This window comes from Ursus americanus, chromosome 8 (assembly GCF_024610735.1).
Source record: "Ursus americanus isolate L20-20 chromosome 8, mUrsAme1.1.p, whole genome shotgun sequence".
In the NCBI taxonomy this organism is placed as follows: Eukaryota; Metazoa; Chordata; class Mammalia; order Carnivora; family Ursidae; genus Ursus; species Ursus americanus.
The window spans coordinates 30,366,283-30,392,022 of NC_142134.1; the positions used below are offsets into that span (position 1 = coordinate 30,366,283).

At 34.7% G+C, this 25,740-nt stretch overlaps 1 protein-coding gene across 1 annotated transcript; it reads left to right on the forward strand.

Annotated features, from left to right (window-relative positions):
- Positions 1-3,052: 3,052 nt before the first annotated feature.
- LOC123786701 (UDP-glucuronosyltransferase 2A3-like) lies at positions 3,053-25,505 on the forward strand. Its single transcript, XM_045789026.2, has 6 exons — positions 3,053-3,807; positions 13,865-14,013; positions 16,508-16,639; positions 19,066-19,153; positions 20,368-20,587; positions 23,859-25,505. Exons 1-6 carry the CDS (start codon positions 3,084-3,086, stop codon positions 24,136-24,138), a joined length of 1,593 nt encoding a protein of 530 aa, XP_045644982.2. The 5' UTR covers positions 3,053-3,083; the 3' UTR covers positions 24,139-25,505.
- Positions 25,506-25,740: the final 235 nt, after the last annotated feature.

Sequence of the window (25,740 nt, forward strand, 5' to 3'; positions counted from 1 at the left end):
TTGGTAAGAATGTCACAGAAGCAATCTTGTGGCCTTTGCAGTGTGACATATCAGGAGGACATAGTATAGACAGATGAGTCCTAGTGACAATAATTCTGATCACATAGTTAAGATGGTGTCTGTCAGGATCCTCCCTATGTAATTCATAAATATCTTGTAGGGAGTTACCGTGAGACTATTCAAATCATACTAAACATATATGTGCACACATTTCTGCAATCGTTTACGGGAAAATTCCAAATAACAACTACAGAGGGAATAATGAAAACAGTAAATCACCATCAGGCAAACACCACAGTAATACCACTGCGGGGTACATGGAAGTCTCTGTACTTCATTTGTAACTTTCTTATGCTTAAAATGATTATAAAAAAATTAAAAGAAAATGGGAGATTTGGTTGAAAGAACTTAAATATAGGCTTAGTTTGCAGGCTGATTGCATGAAAAGGGCCAGCTTTACTACTCTGTAGAGGAGAAAGGGAGTTGAGGGAGGAGACACCAAGTAGGTCAAACCAACAACTAGATTGGGACATCTTAGTCTATTCTCCATGACTCTTAACTGTTCTATCATATTTCCTATTCCATGCTTTTTATTCAGAACTTAATTCTAACTAATAACTTGAGAGTTCTCTTCTGGGTCACTGTTTATTTCTACGGCTGTGTCTAATTTACTCTTTAAATTTCATTTGTTGAATCTGTAAGTTCTAGAAATTTTCTTTGGCTCTTTAGCAAATTTTCACGATTATTCTTTTTAATCTTGTTCCTTGCTTATGTTTTCAGGTTTTGCTTTCATACTCAAACATATTGAACAAAATAATTTTCTATTTCATTTCAAATAATAATAATAGTTCAAATCACTGTGTTAATATTTGTGGTTTCTGTTGTTTTTACTGGTTCACAGTCATGAAGCCTTGTTTCCTTACAAACAAGTTCTAATTGTGCGGGTTTGACTGGAGATTTGACCCTAGATTTGTCTTTGCATCTTCTAAACAATTTTACTTTGGATCTTCTCTTTAGCACAACAGAAAAACTCTCAAGGGATTTAAAATTTCAATATGTCCCTGTGAAATATTTTGATATAATTTTGTAATTGAATATAACATTGATATAACTGGGTTGTACTTCTTAGAACACAGATTCATTAGCATTCTCTTTTACTGCCAGGTGATACTTTTCAACTTGCTAAATACCACTCTTAAAGACTGAGCTAAAGCATTATTTCATCATGCTGTTCCTCCACTAAGCAACCTCCTTCATGGGCTTGCCCTCCTCGATTCGTCCTGACCATCTAAGATCCATCTCCCTCATGTTTGTAGAATGAGTATTGGTTTAACTGATGTTTTCTGCAGTAATCTGTGAAGTCATTTTGAACTGGAAGTGATCTTTCTTGTTTATGCCCTGTGCATGGTACAGAATCTGGCATACACTGTGTGCTAAAAATTGCTTTTTTGGTTTGTTTTTCTTTTTTGGTTTTTTAATTAACATATAGTGTATTATTTGTCTCAGGGGTACAGGGCTGTGGTTCGTCAGTCTTACACGACACACAGTGCTCTCCACGATATATACCCTTCCTAATGTCCATCACCCAGCCACTCCATCTCCACAGCGTCCTGCCCTCCAGCAACCCTCAGTTTGTTTCCTAAGATTAAGAGTCTCTTACAGTTTGTCTCCCTCTCTGGTTTTGTCTCGTTTCATTTTTTCCTCTCTTCCCCTATGACCCTCTGCCTTGTTTCTTAAATTCCATATATCAGTGAGATCATTTCATAAAAATTGCTTTTTGACAGTATGAAATAGTAAAGGATTTGTAGAGGAATTGAAATTCGGTTAAAATATAGGCAGATGATTGGACACAAAATCTGTATTTCTAAATTTTACCTCTTCCTTGAGAGACAAATCAATATTTCCACAGACATGTCCAATTATTAACTTACACACTGCAGGTCAAAAAATCATTCCACAGCTACTACTCTTGTAGTATATCGTGGTTTTGCTTAGTCAGTATCATACTCCAGGTGCTTAAACTATAAACTGAGCACTTCCTTGTTTTTTAATTACCAGTCTTCTCTCACTTCTCATAATCGTAAGGCCATCATCCTATGCTTTCCATGCACAAACCCATACTATATTCTCCCTGATACTCTCATCAAATCTTGCTTTCCCAATATTTACTTTTAGCCCCTTACGCATTGTTTTTTTTCCACCACTCAAATCCTATTTAGAGGCTAGAATAGTTTCATTATAGGACACATATTATCATCTTCTGAACCTGATTTGAAAAGCTCAGTAGGCCTCTTTGTGCAGATTAAAATTGAACCCAGAGTATAGCATTCAAGACTCTCCAAAGTGTCCTGTTTTAATTAGTATATTCCTCGTCTGCACTGTTCGGTGTTAGCCTTCACTCTAAACATACCGAACTGATAACTGTAATTATAAATGGCCATGATTTCCATATCAGCATTTTCTCCTTTTCTTCCATTCTCTTTCAGAATCTTCCTTCTGTCACCATTGCTTTCTGGGCTCTGGAGAAACGCACTCTATATCCTGAAGTTTTCTGTGATTTTTCTTTCACATGGGAGTGACAGCATCTTCTGGGGCCATGAAATGCTGTGCCTTGATATAATATTTAGCATATTGCCCTTGTTATGATGTGATGTATGCATCTTACCCATATACTAGCATGTAACCAACTTTATGTCAAGACCTACATTTTTGTTTTCCCAAATTATCAATCATCATGTTCCATAAAATATACCATGTTTTCTGCTAGACTTAATTAAATGGCTTCTTCTATTATATTTAAAAATTGTCAATTAAAATATAGTATTTTTATTTTAATATATTCAAAGCTAACTCCTAAACTGTGGCAGCCATTTCCTCCAAAATATTTAAATATTTCGTATCTCCTCCTGAACAAATATTCTATAGTACTGTGCCCTTTTAACAACATTGACAAAGGTCTCTACACAGTCATTTCCTAACTCTAGAAATTAATTTTTAACTTGATCTGTATCTAAATTGCCTCTTCACATCTCTGCCCAGAAGACATTCAACCTCTGTCGAGCAGTGTGTGAGGGAATGCTGTCATGGTGGCTAAGGAATGGATTTCAGCAATTGTGCTGCTGCAGCTCTGCTACACTGGCTGTGGACTCTGTGGGAAGGTCCTGGTCTGGCCTTGTGACATGAGCCACTGGCTCAATTTAAAGATTATTCTAGAGGAACTCACGGAAAGGGGCCATGAGGTGACTGTGCTGGTTTCTCCAGAGAGTTTCATCATTGACTACAGCAAGGCTTCCACACTGAAATTTGAGGTGGTCCCTATGTCACCTAACAGAGAGAAGGCTGAAAAAACACTCAATGATTTTTTAGACGTGGCTACTAATGTTATGCCAACATTGTCAGCATGGCAGTCAGCCATGAAACTGCAAGAATTCCTTCTTCGAGAAACTGGAAATTTGAAACTCCTGTGTGAGAGTGTAGTCTACAACCGGTCATTCATGAAGAAACTCCAGGAAACCCACTACGATGTAATGGTCATAGACCCTGTGTTACCCTGTGGAGAGCTGATTGCTGAGTTACTGACAGTCCCTTTTGTGTACACGCTAAGGGTTTCTATAGGTGAAACTCTGGAGAAATACTGTGGGAAACTTCCAGCTCCACTTTCCTATGTGCCTGTTGCCATGGTGGGACTAACAGACAGAATGACCTTTCTGCAAAGGGTAAAAAATGTAATGTTTTTCATTTTCTCTAACTTCTGGATCCAACAACTGGACACTCAGGTTTGGAACCAGTTTTACAGTGAAGCATTAGGTAAGAGATTGTTTTCCATTCTAAAGTAGTTATGTAAAGAAACTTCGGGATTTAAGAGAATTCTAAGAAAATGACGTTCTAAAAGCTTCACTTTCACATAAAACTAGAGGTGATAGCGATAAACTGTTATCAATAACTAATTGGAAGGGAGAGGCAAGAAATGTATTATCATGGTTACCCTTTTTTTACAGTGATCTACCCACATTGTAAAATAACTAGATACTTAGTAGGTTTTTATCAAAACAAAACAAAATATAAAACACACTAATAAATGTCAGTCTAATGGAAGATTTTTTTTTATCAGATATAAGATATCACAGATAAGTCTTGTATACTGAATTTTCATATTGGAGGAGATTTGACTTTTTATTGATCAAAAAAGTGTAATGTTGGTTGTAAGAGTAAGATAATCTCCTTGCCTGATTCCAGTAACAAACTAAACCTGAACTATATTAACGATGGGATTAACTTTGGCATATGATTTAGTTTGTCTGAATTTTGACCCAGAAATTTTGAGACTCATAGATTATTATATTCAAAATGTATATTATTTTCCTGTTGGACCAGAGTCCCTGCCATTCTCATCTCTTTCCTAAGTGTGGGATGAAACTTCACTAAGTCTTAGGTGAACTGTTTCCTCAGAACTAGTCATACTGAAAAGTTTTCTGGTTGATTTATACTTCTTCAGGGAGTACTACAAAGAAACCTGAAAAATTAAATAGAAAACTAAAAACGATTATAGCTAAAGTTGTTGAAAGATAGCATTTTTTTCTTCACTAATTTATACATTCTCTTTTTTAATTGATTGCGTTTTCTAATAAGGAATGGTTTTGCTTTACAAGTTTATATATCTAGTTCTCATTGATTTCATCAACTGAAGCTGGCTTCTACTCCAACTGTTTTTGAGAATCATGAAGAAACATGAACTGACAAGCCAAAGATCATTCTGGGTATTAGAAATATTGAGTAATTTAACTCCCTGATTATATTAGTTTGCTAGGTCTGCCACAACTAAATACCACAGACTAAGTAGGTGAACAACAGAAATTTGTTTTCCCGCAGTTCTGGATGCTAGAAGTCCAAGGTCAAGGAAGGTGTTGCCAGAGCTGGTTTCTCTGAAGGCCCATCCTCCTGGCTTGTATGTGACTTTTTTTTTTTTTTTTTTTTGGCTATATCCTCTCATGGTCTTCCCTCTGTGCATGCATAAACCCAGTGTATCTTCCTCTTCCTATAAGGAGACCAGTGATATTGGATTAGGGCCCACACTTAGGACCTCATTGAATTTAAGAATTTATTCTCACCTTTAAAGACCTATCTCAAAATTTAATCAGATTTCAACATATGAATATTAGAGGAATACCAGTCAGTCCCTAACACTGAAACTTTGTTTCACAAACTAATATTCAAAGGAATCCACTTGAAAAATCCTTTGCTTTATACACGATTTAAATTTATACTATGTGGATTTCACCATAAATGATGTAAGACCCCGGATGCACTACCTGAGTGCAGGCAGTGTGTAGGGCTCTATGGACCTGAAGTAAAGAAGAAGGGATTTGGGCCTCAATTCTATTCTCAGAAATCAATGCAAGACATAGAAAAATAAATATAGTATGATGATCAGAGATGCTTTTCCAGTTCTACTCAATAAGTATTTAGGCCATTGGCATGGTATGCATAGATAGGGGAAAGTTATAGGATTCTGTGTGTATAAATACTATGGAATAAATGTAGTCCTTAGGATCTCTGGCAAATTTTTAACTCTATCATCTTTAACAGGTTTCTTTGTTTGTTTGCTATTTGTACTTTTGTTGATTTTTCATTCCTACATTCTCTCATGTTCTTTATCAGGAAATTTTGAATGCACCGTGGGTATGACTTCATTCTGAATCTCATAATAAAAATAACTAATACAAATGGCTAAAAATTTTAAACAGAACAAAAATATATATAATGAATGATAATTGGCTTCATATTTCTATTTCTAGTACTATTAACTATTATTGTCTTTACATCAAGACACTACCCATGTATCACTAAACGTAAGGATTTATATGCATCTTTTTTTTCTTTGTCATTAGGATGAATTACTAAATATTCATTTTTGCCTTTCTTTTCACCAAATCTAGATTTGACATCTTTCTACAGAATATTTTTAAATGTACATTATTCTTTACATTCACATAACAGTATTCATGTTAATGGATGCAACAAATCATTGAACTAGTCTGGTCGTGAGAGCTACGTGGGTTGTTCCAACTCTGGTATTACAAAACATGTTGTCTGAAATTTATTGCACTTATATCCTTGCCATAATGTTCTCTAAAATTGCTGAATCATTTAGCCTTTATCCTCAGACCATTTCTGAGGTGGATAGCAATTCCATTTTCTTCGGGTCTGCTTATCTTACTGACCTATAACTAACATTTTAGGGAATTTAAGCCTTTTTGCTATAATATGTATTACAAATATATTTTAAGCCCATCAATTGACTTGGGAATTTTCAACTACTTTACACAGACATAAAAACATTTTATATCTATTTAAAAATATTATGCATCTACCTTCAGATTTTAGAAAATATCATTCCAACAAAAAAGTATATAAGATATAAGTGTACAGTTGAAAGAAATAATAAAATAGACTTCTGTATACTCTATAACCAAGTTCAGAAATAGGTTGTTGCCACTCCCGTAGAAACACCCCTGTTCCAATGGAAATTATAAGCCTGACTTTGTTGAATATTTTGAAAATTTTACATCTGCAATTTATATGCAATTCTCTCAAAACTACCGTTCAGTTTTTGAATAGTATACAATTACAAACATTCACTACTTATGCTCAATACTCTTTTGGTGATGGAATCATGTGTTTTCTTTTTTTTTTTTAAGCTCTGTAGATAAAGCTTTATTGATAGATAGTGTTTTATTGTGTAACTTGGCCATACCATTCTGTAGATGGACATCTGGCTGCATGGTTTTTCATGTAATGCTGCCGTTATGAACACTTGCATATGTCTCCTGTTTTATAAAAGCAATAGTATAAATAAGGTATAATATAAACTATATCTTTTCCCCTACCAGGTAATCTCAGACTTTGCTCAAAAATTTATACTTCAGCAAAGAAAATAAAAATTTTCACTTCACCTGTTACCAGGGCATTGTAGTCCCCATTGCTCCATGTCCTTAGTCAGCGTATCATTGAATGACATGTATTAACAGTTATATTGAGATATAATTGACATTCCATAAATGTGACACATTTTAAATGTACAATGATATGTATCACATTTACAAAGTTTTGCAACTGTCACCCTGTTCTGACTTTTCATCTCAAAGAGAAATAAATTATTTTTTCAGGTTGGTTGATCCAATTCATCTGAAATTATATCATACTTTTTTTGGATTTCCTTGATTATACAAAGATTGAGTAACTTTTCCTATTTTATGGGCTATTTCCACTTCTTCTTCTATTCAGTGAATATCCTCCTTATATCTTTTGCCCATTTTTTTCTAATGGATTTGCTAGTGTTTTCATTACTGATTGAATAAATTCTTTATATAACCTAGATAAGCCTTTGTCAGTTTTATGTATTGTAGATACCTTCTTGCATTTAAGATGTCTTTCTCATTCTCTTAAATCTCCTGTGATGACTTTCAGGTTTTATTAATGTAGTCAAATAATTATCTATTTCCTTTATTTTATTTTAATTCACTTAAGGAGATTTTTTCTTACTATGAAAGCATAAATTCCTTTTATACTATCTTCAAACAAGCTATGTTTTTTTTCCTTTGAAGGCTTTAATACTTAGCATTTTATTTTTCTGTGTTTTATAAATTGGAGTCAATGTCTTTTCTTTTTGCTTTTCTTCCTTTACTCTTCTTCCTTCTCTGATCTTCCCAGCTTCCTTCCCCCATCTCTCTCCTCTCCCTTCTTTATCCCTACCCTTGCATAGGGATAAAGACTTTTATCATCACTATTTATTCAAGGCTCTTTCTTTTCCCTAATTATCTGTAATGCTTATTTTGTCATTCAGAAATTTCATTATTTAATTGGTTTTGCTTCTATTTGTTATCTTACTTCCTTTCTTCCATATTAGTTCTTTTTTGCAGCTTTATTGAACAAAAAATATTCTGTAAGTGTAAAATGTACATGATGATTTGGTACCCATATATACTACAAAATGAGTACCACAGTATTGCTAGTTAACACACTCCCATTTGTGTGCGTGTGTTTGTGTGTGTGTATGTGTGTGTGTGTGTGGTGAGAACATTTAATATTTTCTTTCTCTCATAGCAGTTTTTGAGTATATAACACAATGTTGTTAACTATAGTGACCATGGTGAATATTAGATCCCCAGATCTTATTCATCTTTTAACTGAAATTTTGTACACTTTGGTGAATGCCTCCCTATTAGCCCCAGCCCCCATCATTGGCAACCACCATTCGACTCCCTGTTCCTGAGTTTGGCTTATGCTAAGTGAAATAAGTCACAGAGAAAGACAAATGCAGTATGACTTCATGCATATGTGAAAAAAGCAATCAAACAAACAAGCTCATAAATACAGAGAACAGATTGGTGGTTGTCAGAGGCAGGGCTGGGGCTGGGTGAAATGGGTGAGGGGAGTCAAAAGGTACAAACTTAGAGCTACAAAATACATAAGTCATAAAAATGTAATATACATTCTGTAGTTATGGAGACTGTAGTTAATACTTTATTGCATACTTGAAAGTGGTTGACAAAGTACATCTTAAAAGTTCTCATCAAAAAAAATTCTGCTACTATGTATGGTGGTGGGTGTAAACTAGATTTATCGTGGTGACCACTTAGCAATATATGCAAATATCAATTCATTATGTTGTACATCTGAAATTAATATAATGTTGTATGTCAATTATACCTTGATTTAAAAAAAGAAAATAAAAATCTGAAACACATAATCTAATTTTCCACCTGAGAAAACTAGCAAAAGAAGAGTAAATTAAATCCAGAGTAAGCAGAAGAAGAGAAGTAATAAGAATTTAAGTGGATATCAATGAAACAGAAAATAGGAAATCAATAGAGAAAATCGATGAAACCCAAAAGTGATTTTTGAAAAGATCAATAAAATTGATCAGACGCCAGCCAACCGAAACAAAATAAAGAATAAAAAATAATTTAAAAATCTGAAGATACAAATAACTATCAGGAATAAAAGAAGATGCCTCACTGCAGATGCTATGGACATTAAAAAGGATAACAAACAAATGCCACAAATTCCTTGAACAATGCAATTCCTTGAAAGACATAATCTGCCGAATCTCATACAAGAAGAAGTAGACAATCTAGATAGGTCTAGATCTATTAAATTGAATTAATAATTACCCTCAAAACAGAAAGCACTGGTCCCACATATGTTTGTTGGCAAATTCTACCAAATATTTAATAATGAAATTATACTGATTTTCTACAATCACATTTAGAAGACAGAAGAAGAGGAAATACTTCTTAACTCATTCTATGGGGCCAGTATTACCCAAATATCAAAACCAGACAAAGACATTACAATAAAGGAAATTATAGACCTACATTTCTCATAAACATAAATCCAAAAATCCTTAACAAAATGTTAGCAAATTGAATCCAACAATGTATTTAAAAATAATTATATACCACCATCAAGTAGGATTTATCCTAGATATGCAAGACTGCTTCAACATTCAAAAATGTTGATTTTTAATTGATCTTACTACTTAGATTTCCCTCAGATGGGTTATTTTTATGGAAATATCTTGCTGATGGTGGAAGGAGGCCAATGGCCCATTAATCAACCTAAAACTGCAAGAAGACCTCTGTTTGCCACTGCCAGCAGTAATTCTAAACACAGAACTGAGAGCTCATGGTTGTTTTGAGTTTTAACTACTGTTTCAGAATGTTGCTGATGCATAAATTTGTCATTATGTCAGCCAGGCAGCTCCGAGCACATGTCACTTATTTGAGAAAAAAAAATATATATATATATATATATGTACACTTATATACACATATATATGAAATGTATAAATATTTTGACTTAAATATTTGGATGGCACTGGGTGCAAACAAACCATTCATCCTTTGGATGGAATGTTTGGGAAAAAGAACCTTTTTACAAAGAGATGATTGATGTCCAGTCTCGTGAGGGGTTAAGTCCTACTATAACTTACAACTCTTAAACAATAAATAAATGAAATCACTGTTCTATAAAATAAAATCAATTAATGTCATCCATTACAACAAGAGGCTAAAAAAAATAGTCACAGGAGCATACTAATAGATGCAAAGTATTTGACAAAACCCAAAACCCATTCATGTTTAAAATTCTCAGTAAATTAGGAATAGAAAGGACGTTCTTTAACTTGATAAATATCCACAGCTAGAAAAACAAAACAAAACAAAGCAAAATAAAGCTAGAAAAACAGAACAAAACAAAATAAAAAACCTACAGCTAAAATCATCTTTAATAATGGGGCACTGAAAGTTTTTTTCCAAGATTAGATACAAGGCAAGATGTCATCTCTCTCCAGACCTTCTCAACATAATACTGAAATTTCTAGCTAAGGAAATGAGACAAGAAAAGGAAATAAATGATACAGAGGCCAGAAATAGACCCAAACTAGGTAGTCAACTGGTCTTTGACAAGGAAACAAAAGTAGAACAATGGATATATTTTCAAGAAACTGGACGTCCCTATGCAAAAAAAGAATCTAGGCACAGACTTTACACCCTTGACAAAATTTAACTAAAAATGAATCATAGATCTAAAGGTAAAAGGCAAAACTATAAAAATCCTAGAAAAAAAAAATCTGGATGATCTTGGGTATAGCAATGACTTTTTATATATAGCACCAAAGGTACAAAATAGAAATTATGAATATGCTGGACTTCACTAAAATTAAAACTTCTGCTTAGTAAAAGACAATGTTAAGAGAATTAAAAGATAAGACACTGTTTGACAGGACATATTTGCAATAGGTGCATCTGATAAAAGGCTGTTACCTAAAATATTTTTAGGGGTTCCTGAGTGGCTCAGTTGGTTAAGCATCCAACTCTTGATTTCAGCTCAAATCATGATATCAGAGTTGTGAGAATGAGCCCCGTGTCGGGCTCCATAATGGGCATGGAATCTGCCGAAGATACTCTCTCTCTCTCTCTCTCTCTGCCCCCGTATATATGATCTTAAAACTCAAAAAGAAAACACATAGCACAATTAAAAGCGGGGCAAAGACAGACACCTCATCAGCTGAAGATAGACAGCTGTCAAACAAGTGTGTAAAACGGCACTCCATCTCATGTGCCATGAGGGAAATGCAAATTGAAATAATGAGATAGCACTACACATCTGTTAGAATGGCCAAAATGCAGAATAGTGACAAATACTAAATGCTGGCAAGTTGTGGAACAAGAACTCTCATTTATTGCTAATGAGAATGCAAAATGGTACAGCCACTTTGGAAGACATATTGATGGTTTCTTACAAAACTAAGCATACTCCTACCATACTGTCGTAGTCCTTGGTCTTTACCCAAATGAGCTGAAAACTTATGTTGACACGAAAATGAGCCCACGGATATTTAGAGTAGCTTTATTCATATTTGCCCAAACTTGGAAGCAACCAAGATGTCTGTTGGGAGGTGAATGGACAAACTGGTAGATCTACACAATGAAACATTATTCAATGCTAAAAATAAATGAGCTCTCACACCATAAAAAGACTTTGAGAAACCTTAAATCCATATTACTAAGGGAAAGAATGCCATCTGAAAAGGCTACAGACTGTATAAATCCAACTATATGACATTCTGAAAAAGGGAAAACAGGGAAGACAACAAAATAGCAGCGTTTTCCAGGAGTAGGGAGGGAAGAGAGATGAATGGGCAAAACAGAGAGGACTTCTAGGGCAGTGAAAATACTCTGTATGATACCAGAACGATGCCTAGATATCATGCTACATTTGTCCAAACTCATAGAATTAACAATACCAGGAGTTAACTATAATGTAAACTATGGACTTCAGATGATATAATGTGCCAATATAACTTCATTAATTCTAACAAACGTACCACTATGTTTGGGGATTTTAATAATGGAGAGTCTATGCATGTGTGAAGGCAAGGGTATATGAAAAATCTCCACCTTTCCCTCAATTTTACTGTGATCATAAAACTGCTCTGAAAAAGTAAAGTGTTAATTTTTTAACAGTGACCCATAACTTATACATGTTAGTTTCCTCACATGTCTTCAAAAAGAATCTAATAACCTTAGCCTTGAAGAGTTTCTCTAGATACCAACCTAGCTAACACGACTTTCCTCTGAGAGACTGGTAACTGTCCTCCACTGAAATGCCCTCCTATCTATCTTGCCTACTGTAAGGCATTTTGCTATCAATGCAGGCTAACTCTAAGAGCTCTTTGAAATTAAAAGTCACCTCGGTAGACTCATCTACCGAGGTTTATAACAATATACTGAAACAATAACAGTCTTTACATGGTAACTCAAATTTAATAGTTCATTTATATAATTCTCCAGTGTTCATAATATGGTTTGTGTGAATTATATAATTACAGGAAAAGGATTGGTGGTAAATTTTAATTCTGTATTTTTGTTTTATAATTCCCAATATAACATTTAAAATGTCTTATGAAATTATTTGCCAACATTTGCATACTTTTGTTCAATTCTATTTTCTTTACTTTTCATTGACTTCATATTTGTAACTACATCACTGCTTCAAATATAGAATTTTAGTAAATACTGTAAGTTAGGTATTTCTCGAAATGTGTTCTATGAGCTATACACTATAATTTCACCTAAGGAGTTGGAATCAAGACAGGACATGACACGCATGGAACAAGACCTCTAAAGTACATAAATATTTGACATGGAAGCTGTGAAGTGGTGTTTTTATCCAATCTCTGGCAATTTCAAGGTGAGCATCCTTGAGAAATTCTTCTTCATTATCAAATTAAGGCGTTTGACTATACAACCTCAGACGTAAATTCAAACACTACAAAGCAATGACTCTAAAAAGAGGCTGTTGAGTCTGTGTTGTATATGACCACCAATTTTGATTGTAATCGCTAAGAAAGGAGAATTGTCATATGAGCTTTTATTTATTTACATGCAAAACATGTTTTCTTTTTTTTTAAATAATATGTTTTGTTATATTAGTCACCATACAGTACATCCCCAGTTCTTGATGCAATGTTCCATGTTTTCTGTGTCTAACTATGTTTGACTTGGTCACTTGCAAATACTCATTCTTCCCCTCTACAAATCTTCCAAAATTAATACTTAGACTCTCCCTTTCAAAAAAACATCATTTAAAGGTAACACTAAAATAACTGTGATATTAGTGGTATGTACATGTATATTCCACATTGCAAAGGGGGTTGTATTGGGTATGAATTACTCAGGGCATCTCAACTAAGAAACTAGTGGCAAATCAATTGTGGTGGAAAGTGATGGGATTTGATTCAGAAAGATAAAGTAAACAAATGCTGGTGAGATTCCTTAACATTATGAGTGAACTGGAGACTGTAACAAGCTGGAAGGTAGAGATACATTCCTAATTAGAAGTTAGAAAACCATTGAGAAGGAATTTGGTGTTGATACAATGGGGCTAATCTATCATCTGCCATTTAATTGGAGAGAAACAATGAGTACTAAATTCATCAGTAAATGGAGTTGTGGCAACAATTTTTATTAAATTTTTTTTGTGAAACTACATTTACAAATTACTTTCTCTACCCAAATATCTTCTCATCCTCCCTCTTTCTCACCTCTCATCCTTCTTCTCTTTCTTACTTCCATTTTCTTCCCTCCCTCCCTCCCTCTCTCCTTTCTTCCTTCCTAATCTGTCTCTTCCCTCCTTATCATTTTAATTTCCCCTTCCTTTTAACATCTAGATGTGATAAAGAATCTAGGAGACATAGATTTATTTTTTCCTTAATGGCTTGTCAGTAAATTAGTGTAAATTGTATCCCAACAAACATATATACTAATAAGCTTCACACAACTTTTTTCATTTTCTCCAGGAAGACCCACTACATTGTGTGAGATTATGGGAAAAGCAGAAATTTGGCTAATCCGGACGTATTGGGATTTTGAATTTCCTCGTCCATACTTACCTAATTTTGAGTTTGTAGGAGGCTTGCATTGTAAACCTGCCAAACCATTACCTAAGGTAGGTCTATTACAGTGGAGGGTTTCTTTTGTACCTTATGATACAGTGCTGATTTTTCTTTAAAGTGTACTGCCTCAATAACAAAGATATGCTGTTTGCTACTCCAAATCTATTTTACAAATCATACGGATGTCTTATGACTGATATTACCTTTTTTGGACTTCACTGTGATATTTTGGCTAAGGAAAGAAGTGATTCAAATGGCATGTTAAAATATCAGTGTGTCTACAGTTTAGGTACTGACTGAAGCCACAGGAAGCTAGAGCCTAGGAAATTACTTAAGAGATTACTATAGTCTTCCTAACAAGCCTCATGGAGCTATGAATTGGGACAGTTACTATGATTGCTTGAGTGATAAAGATGCTTTCATGAGAACTCTCAGCTAGATTCCAGAGTTTCTCAGTAAGAAGAAGTTGGTGTTGACAGAAGACATGGAATCAGGTAGCACTTCTTGGAAAATAGTGATCTTTACCGAGAAAAAAAATAATTCATGGAAGAACTTTTTTGAGATGACAATGATGAATTCAGTTTTGGACCTATTCACTTTAAGGAGCCAAAGAAATTTTCAGGTGAATGTTGCTAGTAATCATATGGGTAATACAAGGTCTAGGTTTTAACAAAGAGCATTAGAAACATATTAGGAGTCATCAAAATAAAGAAATCATAGAACTAAGAGACCCAAACCCTGAATTCTTTCTTTAAGATCATAGTGTCTGGTTTTTCTGAAATTTCTGGAAAGGATACCACATCCCAAAGTCACCAAAAATAAATGTGGACACCCAAAAACGCTGGAAGAAGACAACATTGAGAAATAAAAGAGAATAATAGATAAACATGATAAAAAATATTGTATTTAACTCTCTTTATCAATAGCTACCATTATCAAGGGATTGAGGAGGCACACACCCATTTCTTGGGTTGTAATTAAGCGAGTGTAATCTCTGTAGAAGATTGCAGGTTAAATAGTGTTCTCAGGAGAGTTCTTGATTTCTGTTTAGGGTAAGATACACATTTAAGTTTCAATTTTATTTTAGGATTCTGAATATGCTTTTCTTACCAGTCAAGTTATAGCTACAGGTAAGCTCTATTGAGTGTTATTATAGCAAATAATAAACCAATCTCTAAACGAAGGTACAGAAAGAGACAGGACATATTCCTTGGCTCAGTAGATAATACCCCGTGCCACACTATTATATTCATCCTCCTGTCCTCACTTTTCACATACACAATTTCACAAAACAACTCAGACATTTTTTACAAGAAGGGGAAAATTATTCCATTCCAAACCCAATTACTAATACAAACATTTGGGCCATATGAATACCAATCACAGCTTATATCTCTGATGAAAAAATTATGCCAGTCACAGTATACACAGAAAAATAGCAATGAAAGACAGCCAAATCAAGAATCCAAATCCAACTGCTAGATCTGTAAGTGTTCTTATACGTGTGTGTGTGTGTGTGTGTGTGTGTGTGTGTGTGTGTGTGTTTATTCCATCACTGTCTCTAGGGAGATGAATCAAAATGGCAAAATACCAATTTCTGGGACTTCAGAAATATTCTCTTAACGTTATCTTAGCCAGAAGAGTAGTCCACTTTCATCTACGGCATCATCGTTTCCCTAGTAATTTTCCTAGCCTGAAATTGAGAAATATATTGATAAATAAATAAATAAATAAATACAATTGAGAAATGTCATAAATATAGAGAGAGATATTGCAGGGAAGCCACAAATAATTGCACAGGGAATGTATGACACATCTCTAGAGGTTGACATTCACATAGATTAGAATGCAAAAGACCCCGGTCCCAGACTTTGCAGTGCCCGACTTGCACAACTGTAAGTGGTGACCCACAGGATTTTATTCGTAGAGAAGTTTATATTTATCACTGTCCTAAGGTTCAATTACGGCATGTCAGCTACTTGTGGGAAGGTAGAGAAACACTGTCTCATAAATGTTATTGTGATTAAAAAAAATAGCAGTTTACTTTCAAAATATTACTATACATCTCAATTCTAAAAAGAAATTCATTTTTAGCCCCATTAATCAGGAAAAGTATTAACATGAGAAAAATATCCTGAATGCCTAACAGAGAGTTAGACTGATTTGTTAATAATTAATTGGATGAAAACTGACATGTTTTGGGCTTCCTTACAAGGAATATTTTTGAGTTTGCAAACATCTCTGCTGGTTCATAAAATGAAGCCTTGAGGGTAAGTGTTCCATGAACCATGGGAAGAGCTGTCTCTGGCCTATTCACTTTCTATAATGGTCTGGCTCTATGCCTTTATTTGTAATCACTCATTATATTTGAACCATAGTTTTAAGAAACATATTTCCTCTTAAAGTTACTAGATGGTTCTCTGTGGCAGAAGATAGAACCAGTCTAACGTCTCTGACACTTCTCCTGACGCGGCCTATTTAGAAGAACAGGTAAACTTTTTACCCCCTGCTATCCCGCGTGTTTGTAATAGAATTTTATTGCTGTAGGAAATGGAAGAATTTGTCCAAAGTTCGGGTGAAGATGGTGTTGTGGTGTTTTCTCTGGGATCAATGGTCAAAAACCTCACAGATGAAAAAGCCAATCTCATTGCCTCAGCCCTTGCCCAGATTCCACAGAAGGTCAGTACAACCTTGGGTCCTGGTGAATAGCTACTTGGTCAATTGGAGAGAAAGTGTGACTAACAGCACTTTTCCCAGATCAAAGCCAAAACACTGAGCGTAATTAGTACCACCTTCAAGTAAAAACTTCTTAAAACATTAAAATGCTATATTGAGGCACATTTAATCATTTGCTTAGTAAGCCTTTGCATTATTATGGAACTACATCTTTTTATACAATCATTTATCTTCAGTGAAATAGAGATGGAAATGTTAAGATCCCAATACCTTTTTACTCTTTGAAATCTTATGACCTGCATTGACTACTCCCCAAATTCTCAAGTGTGTTAGCTCCAAGGTCCAGGAAAAGAGAGATGCTATACTAGAGTAGATAGGAATTATGTTCAGGGATATACTTTATATTTCTAGGTCTTATTGACACTGTATCAAGATCTAGTTGGTTTAGAAGTAGAAGCCTATCCTTCTATACTGAAATTTCTTCAGTAAAAAGAGTTAAAAATCCTATTATTATCAAGCAATATATATTTTCTGATTTATGATATTCAATTAACTTAAATTTTGTTGTCATTATAGTTCTAGATTTCTAGTCTTTCTATAGTCCTGTTTATGAAATACCCTAGAACTCTTCATATTGGTATATTAGTTAAAAATATACAACTCCATAAAGGTGAGCATACTTATTAGGCCTGTCAAGTCTTTGAATTTTTATTTCTAAACTTTTTTGTTAAAAAGCTTGCCACCCGAGGATGTGGAGAAAAAGGAACTCTTTTGCACTGTTGGGAATGCAAACTCATGCAGCCACTGTGGAAAACAGTATAGAGGTTCCTCAAAAAGTTAAAAATAGAACTACCCTATGATCCAGTAGTCATGCTACTGGGTATTTACCCAAAGAATGCAAAAACATTAACGCAAAGGGATACATGCGCCCCAATGTTTATAGCAGCTTTACAATAGCCAAAGTATGGAAGCAACCCAAGTGTTCATGGACAGATGAATGGATAAAGAAGATAGGGTATTATGTACGTGATGAATCACTAAATTCTATTCTGAAACTAAAATTACACTATATGTTAACTAACTAAAATACAATACAAAGAAATACAAAGATGTGGTATTCATACACAATAGAATATTTTTTAAGCCATAAAGAAGAATGAAATCTTGCCATTTGCAAAGACATGAGTGGAGCTAGAGAGTATAATGCTAAGCAAAATAAGTCAAAGAAACACAAATATCATATGATTTCACTCGTATGTGGAATTTAAGAAACAAAACAAATGAGTATGGGGAAAAAGTGAGAGAGAAAAAAAAAAAACCAAGAAGCAGACTCTTATAGAGAACAAACTGATGGTTATCAGAGGGGAGGTGGGTGGGAGCATGGGTTAAACAGGCGATGGGGATTAAGGAGTGCACTTGTCATGATGATCAGTGGGTGAGGTGTGGAATTGTTGAATAAATAAACACTTTAAAAAATAAGGTTGCCACCTATGAATATTTAATCTGAATTTACAGAGCTTCTCTGACCTGCATAAAGTATGTAACAAAAGGTTAATATCCAGGGGCGCCTGGGTGGCACAGCGGTTAAGCGTCTGCCTTCGGCTCAGGGCGTGATCCCGGCATTATGGGATCGAGCCCCACATCAGGCTCTTCCGCTATGAGCCTGCTTCTTCCTCTCCCACTCCCCCTGCTTGTGTTCCCTCTCTAGCTGGCTGTCTCTATCTCTGTCAAATGAATAAATAAAATCTTTAAAAAAAAAAAAAAAGGTTAATATCCAAACAAGATACTTCATTAAAAAATGAAGTAAAGCAAACCTCCAGCTTTTCCGCCCTAAAAAACTACAGAAAAGGAGAGAAAGAAAGAGAGAGAGAAAGAAAGAAAGAAAAAGGAAGGAAGGAAGGAAGGGAGGGAGGGAGGAAGAAAAGAGAGAGGGGTGGAGGCAAGGAGAGAGGGAAGAAGGAAAGAAAGAAAGACAATCATTCAACAACCAGACAACAAAAATTTAAAGCTAATTACCTTTTTGGAAAACATTACATTAGAAACATGAGAGTTAGGATGGCCTTAAGACATTAATAAATTTACACAGTATTTGTGTTTATTTTAATGCCTTTTAAACCCATATGCTCTGATTGCTTCAACCAGTCTTTTATACATATCTTTACTTATAATTTCATACCCCAAAACTTTTGAGCAATAAATATAAACATGATAAAACTATATTGAATAGACTATTAGTTCAAGCCCTTTTTGACAGGGTTGATGTAAACAGTCTTACTATATCTCCGTGTTTGCAAACTAGCCCTTATGTCTACTTCTCTCGCTATCACATAAAGTAGTGGTGGGCCACATGATTTATAAGTAATTCCGAGGATTTAAGATGCCTTCACTGTGTGTTTTTACTTGCAAAATTAAAGCACTGTCTTCGACAGGTTTTATGGAGATACAAAGGAAAGAAACCAGCCACATTAGGAGCCAATACTCGGCTCTATGATTGGATACCACAGAATGATCTTCTTGGTAAGACTGAGGGAAAGAAAAACTGTACAGTTGAATAATGGACAAGTAAAGTAACTGTTTTGCAACAAATAATTCAATAAATGTGTAATAGTTAAAAATGTCACATTTTAGGCTAAAATCAAAAACACAAAAAACAACAAATATTGGAGAGGACATGGAGAAAAAGGAACTCTCTTGCATTGTTGGTAGGAGTGAAAACTGGTGCAGCCACTCTGAAAACAGTATGGAGGTTCCTCAAAAAGTAAAAACTAGAACTACCCCATGATCCGGTAATCACACCACTGGGTATTTACCCAAAGAATACAAAAACACTAATTCAAAGGTATCCATGCACCCCTATACTTATAGCAGTATTATTTATAATAGCCACGAAATGGAAGCAGCTCAAGTGTCCATTGATTGATGAATGGATAAAGAAGAAGTGGTATATATAAAAAATGGAATATTAGTCAACCATCAAAAAGAATAAAATTGTGCCATATGCAGGGACATGAAGGGAGCTAGAGAATATAATACTAAGAGAAAAAAGTCAGAAAGAAAAATACCCTATGTTTCAGTAATATGAGGAATTTACAGAACAACAACAACAACAAAAGAAAAGAGCCAAGGAAAAATAAAAGAGAGAGGGAGACAAATTAAGAAACAGACTCTTAAGTGATGGTCACCAGAGGGGAGATGCATGGGGGGATGGATAAAATAGGCAATGGGGATTAGGGAGTGCCCTTGTGAGGAGCACTAGGTGATGTCTGGAAGTGTTGAATCACTGTAGTGCACACCTGAAACTAATATAACACCGTATGGTAACTATACTGGAATTTAAAATAAAATTTAAAAAATAAATAAATAAAGCAAAAAAAAGACTCATTTTACTTGCAGTTTAAAGCAGAAATAATTAGAGAATTGGCAGTTAATTTTATAAGGTCAGTGCTTTCTTTGTTTCACAAAAGAGCATTTCAGTTAAGACTCTCATCACTCTTCAAGTTTCAGTCTCAGTTCTGGTCTTTCCTCCTCAGTAAAGTCCTTCCAGAGGATGCAGAGGGATTGCATTCCTCCTCCTTTCCTGGGATCATAGTTTTCTGAGATAGCAATAGCCCATGTGCTCTCAGCTTTTGTACAAAATGCTTTCTTCATTGAGTTACTCTGTAATTTTTTCCCTCTCTCTCTCTAAAATTCTGTTACATTATAATGAAATCCTCACCCAATTCCCAAACTAGGTCATCCCAAAACAAAAGCTTTTATCACTCATGGTGGAACCAATGGAATCTATGAAGCTATTTATCATGGGGTTCCTATGGTGGGAGTTCCTATGTTTGCTGACCAACCTGATAACATCGCTCACATGAAGGCCAAAGGAGCGGCTGTGGAGGTGAACATAAACACAATGACCAGTGAAGATCTGCTCACTGCCTTGAGAACAGTCATTAATGAACCTTCGTAAGTACTACTGTTTTTAAAGGTTTACGGTTGATTATGTTACCCAGCATACTTGGAAATGTTCAATGTCTCATGACTTTGTTAACGGATTGATTTTCAAATCACAACTATAACATGATCAATATGAAAACCACTTTATTATTTCATTTCCCGAACATTGAAGTGATCTGCTGAAATGGGGAAATAAATACTATTACTTCAGATATTTTACAATCCTTTTTTTCAAAATCAATTATTTTTTTTAAGATTTTATTTATTTATTTATTTGACAGAAGAGAGACAGCCAGCAAGAGAGGGAACACAAGCAGGGGGAGTGGGAGAGGAAGAAGCAGGCTCCTAGCAGAGGAGCCTGATGTGGGGCTCGAACCCAGAACGCTGGGATCACGCCCTGAGCTGAAGGCAGACGCTTAACGACTGCGCCACCCAGGCGCCCCTCAAAATCAATCATTTTAATGATCACATAGCTCAGACATTTTTCAAACAATCTGCTTGTTCGTATAGAACCACTTATATATGACTATAAATATTATAGCCATTCAGTAAGTACAAAATTGGAAGTGATAATTCAACTATCATTCAAAAATAGTCATCATTAACAAAAGTATAGTTTCTAATTTCATTAGTAATCCTTTAAGTGGTATTTTTTGCCAATTTATTTCAACAGATTTCCTACATACCCTTTATTACCACTTTTTGTTTTATAACCTATTTTTTTATCTTTTATTCATAACCCTTGCATTCTTATTTTACTTCAACTCTCCTCTTTTTTGAACTATGTGTTATGCCCAATTACATTCCAAGTCCATCATTTTTATGGCTCCCCCCTCTATATTGTTTTAAGTTGGTATCAAGGCATATTTTTCATCTAGCTTCCTCAGTATTTTACTCTGAATTTGTGTAAGTGTCTTATATTTAAATTTGTTTCCAGGTTATCTCAGAATCAATTATTTTGATTCAGAAGCAAAACTCAAAGGATAGTTAAAACATTCCATTTGTATTACTGAAATCTGAAATTCAGGAGGTAGACAAGAAGGAGAACTCAAATTCCATTTTGTGCAGCTTTTTTTGGTGGAAGTAGTCTATGTAAAACCATCTATTCTAAACCCTAGTTAAAGGGTTTTTTTAGACAAAGGGGTCAATATATTTCTCTCCAAAAGGGAATGTTTGCCTTGAATCGAACCTAAAAAGTCAGTGCTAGTGGTCCATTTCCCCCCCTCACACGCATTCCAATCAGATGACTTTTATTAAGATGCATGTTTAAGACATAATTTTCAAAATATCATAGATATTTTCAATTCAGAACCTGGAGCTGGTGTTAAGAGCTTCTGCAAGGCTGACGATGATCTTCTGTTTCTCATAAATGATGATCTTGATGTCTAATGCATTAGACTATTACAGGGCTGTTACTGCTGATGTTTTGGTTCATTCTATTAAGCAAGAGTAAGTTCTGTAATTTTTTAGAACTCTACCTTATTTCATGGAATGCCATTAAATTTTATTGTTGATTTGAAAACTACTGATGCAAGAGACAGAAACATAAATACTCGGGAATTTCCAAGAAAATACCTAAAATTATTTATTTTAAAATATTTTAACATTAACTGTAAACCTAGTTCTAACTCAGAAATCATCTGGGAACAATAGAGTTTAGTATAAAGTGTATATATGGATATATTTGCATTCCATTTATAACTTCTTAAAGGAATTAAGAACACAAAAGATTACACTTAAATACATAAACCATAGTAGTTTTAATTAATTATAATATTTTCAGATAACACTCATATAACATTAGTGTACAATAAAATGTTAAATAATCATTTTAAATCTGAGCATAGGGCTTTCTTGTCTCATTTATAAGAAAGCATACTTTATTTTTATTTAGATTCACAACTACAAGTTTATCCTGTATATATGTATTTCAGATTTTAAATCTATCTATAAATGGAGAAAAAAATTTTTTTAAAGATTTTATTTATTTATTTGACAGAGATAGAGACAGCCAGTGAGAGAGGGAACACAAGCAGGGGGAGTGGGAGAGGAAGAAGCAGGCTCATAGCGGAGGAGCCTGATGTGGGGCTCGATCCCAGAACGCCGGGAACACCCTGAGCCGAAGGCAGACCCTTAACCGCTGTGCCACCCAGGCGCCCCTATAAATGGAGAAAACTTTTAACAAAAATATGATTTGGAAAGATAGGCTTTTATTGCCACTGTAGTTTACCTGAAATGTTTTAGGAGGAACCATGTGATATTTGATTTAACCCTACATATCTGTCAATCCTATTGAAAGAGTATGACTATTCTTTCTCACTGCACACAAGAAAGAACACAGGTAAATTATCCCCTCCTACTAGAGCTAGCATACCAAGTTCACAGGTGAAAGATAATCACATTTCTTCTTCTCCAATCCCAGCAATGTCTAACTCACACCAGGACATCTCTTCACAAATCACTTACCTTCCAGCATCTTCATGTCTCCAAGTTGGAACTCTTATTTATAACACAAAACCAAAAGGAAATATCCTAATTCTGGCTCCTCTACTAAGAAATGTCAGCTGAAGATAAAACCTGCCTTTCAAATACATACCTATACCCATTACTGTCTGAGAGATTAGAGTTAACTCCATATATGCCTCGTGGACTTGGGGCTCTAATTCTAGCAAGATATTTCTATTTATCTTAAAAATGCAAACTCCATATCCTTGCCATTTCCAAAATTACCCTAGTGTCTTTACCAATCTTGATATTGCCAATATAGACACTCTCCTTTGCAGCACAAAGACACACTGTGTGCAATGGAACAGTTATCATAATGCCAAGATCTTAGGCAGTGCAGAAATGGTTTACTAATGTCAATTTTCAGCTACTTATCTGCCATCATGAAGTGGCCGAGAGTAAAGACCATGCTTATGGACCTTCTTATGAATATTTCTGCATATTAGGTTATTCAGAGTCTTGATTTTGGAACAATCCTGGAAACTATACACAATATCAATATTCCTCCTTGTTAAAATGAGACCATAGAGTTGCAGCAAACTTATTCCATTTTTTATGTCTGCATTTCACCACATTCTATTAAGAATATATTTCTTCTACATCCTCCCTTCACAATTCTTAAGATGCTGTGCAACCAGCAAAGTTCATGTCTCAGCAAGAATGAACTTTTTCTCAATGTATCTATAGCCTTTGGCTTACATAACATATAACATGTATCACATATTACCTGTAACGAAAACAAAAACTCTCTAATTTCTCTATTTTTGTCTACCAGTTATAAAGAGAATGCTACAAGGTTATCGAGGATTCACCATGACCAGCCTGTAAAGCCCCTGGATCGGGCAGTCTTCTGGATTGAGTTTGTCATGCGCCACAAAGGAGCCAAGCATCTGCGGCCAGCTGCTCACAACCTCACCTGGTTCCAGTACCACTCTCTGGATGTGATTGGGTTCCTGCTGGCCTGTGTGGCAACTGCTATATTCTTGGTCACAAAATGTTGTTTGTTTTCTTGTCGAAAATTTGGTAAAACAGGAAAGAAGAAAAAGAGGGAATAGATCTTTCCAAGTTTGGCAACGGCCTTAATGGGCAATCCTGTTCATTCTAGCCCCGGTGACCTTAATGAAAACAGATTATCTCCATCCTGCTTTTAAAATTCCCATTCCTCTACCTTAGCCTAGAGATAAAGCCTAGTATTGAATATGATCATTTACTAGTGAACATGTCCCAGTCTTCTTTTGTCTTTTCCCAGGTGCCTTTACCCTCTTCTTCTCATTTTCCTGACACAGGGACACTAATAATTTCATGTATCTTCTATTCAAAATATCATTATTTTTCATTATGCTTAACCTTAAGAATATGCTGACTAACAACGTGCTGAATCCTGAGGAGCACACAAAATGTGAGTTGAATGTGATGGATGTAGGGAATATAGAAGAATAAAATTCACAAGTTCCCCTAGAATATAAAAATCAAGGAACTACCATAAATTAGTATGCTGTAAGAAGAGTAATGATTTCTTTTTTCATAAATCATAAGCCCTTCTGCTCGTCCAAAGTCACTGGGGTCAGAGCCTAAATTGATAATAGCTATTACAGTGCACCCTACTAGGAAGGTCTACAAATTCCCATTCAATACGTAGATAAGTATAGTTTGTGTTCCTGTCTGCAAACAACTAGCACTCTTGTGTGCGTTTTAATGCAAGGGTCTGGGGACTGCACTCAAACAAAAGAAATTGAGTCATTATTTTTTCTCAGGAACAGAGAATGCCAGCAATATGTTAAAGGTGACCAGATCATTCATAGAGGAAATAATTAAGAAAATATAAAAATTTTATGAAATTTTTAATTAACAGTACATTGATAACATTAAAGTTGAATGTCAATTTATTATATTGAAAATCACTACTGCCCATAATCTGTAATGACTGTATAATCAAAGATTGAGTTTTTGAGTAAAAACAAATATTTACTTGGAATGTAAGATCATTGTATTATTTTTCAGTCTGTATCTTTTACAAATTTAAATTTATCAATTAAGTATTATGCCAAGGATGTGAGGTATTAGCAGATCTGCTTCACTAAGGGTACGTTTTAGTAAATATTTATCATGGAAATCACCAATTAAAATTCATATTTGAGTCAGCCCTGCATTAATTTAACAAATGAAGACTGCATTTTCTTTACCCCTAATAAACTTAATAATATATTCTAATTCAAGTTTTAATTTCAGTATTTCATGAATAATTGACGTGATAAATGACATCTGTTGGCTTACTGAAAATTTTGAAATTCATATTCATTTTAACATGGCATATTGAAAATTACTTCCAATTTAAAAATAACTGCATGATATATGATATGGGAATATGTATTTCTTTTTGAATATGTAATTACTGAAAATGCAAATAAATTCTTAAATATTTTGTGAAGGCTAAAAATGTATTTATTAAATGAATTCGGAAGCAGAGGAACTCAAAGCAATCAAGCTCAAAATTAGTCACAGTTAGTCATCTAAGTAAAGCATGCTTATATCCCTGGGAAGAATCATTCCTCCTCTAAGAAATGCAACCTCCAAACCACATGATTCGAACTTGTAATAATGAAAAACAAAGTTGTCTAAGGGAAATAGTAGGCATACTTGTTCGGGGACTCACTCCC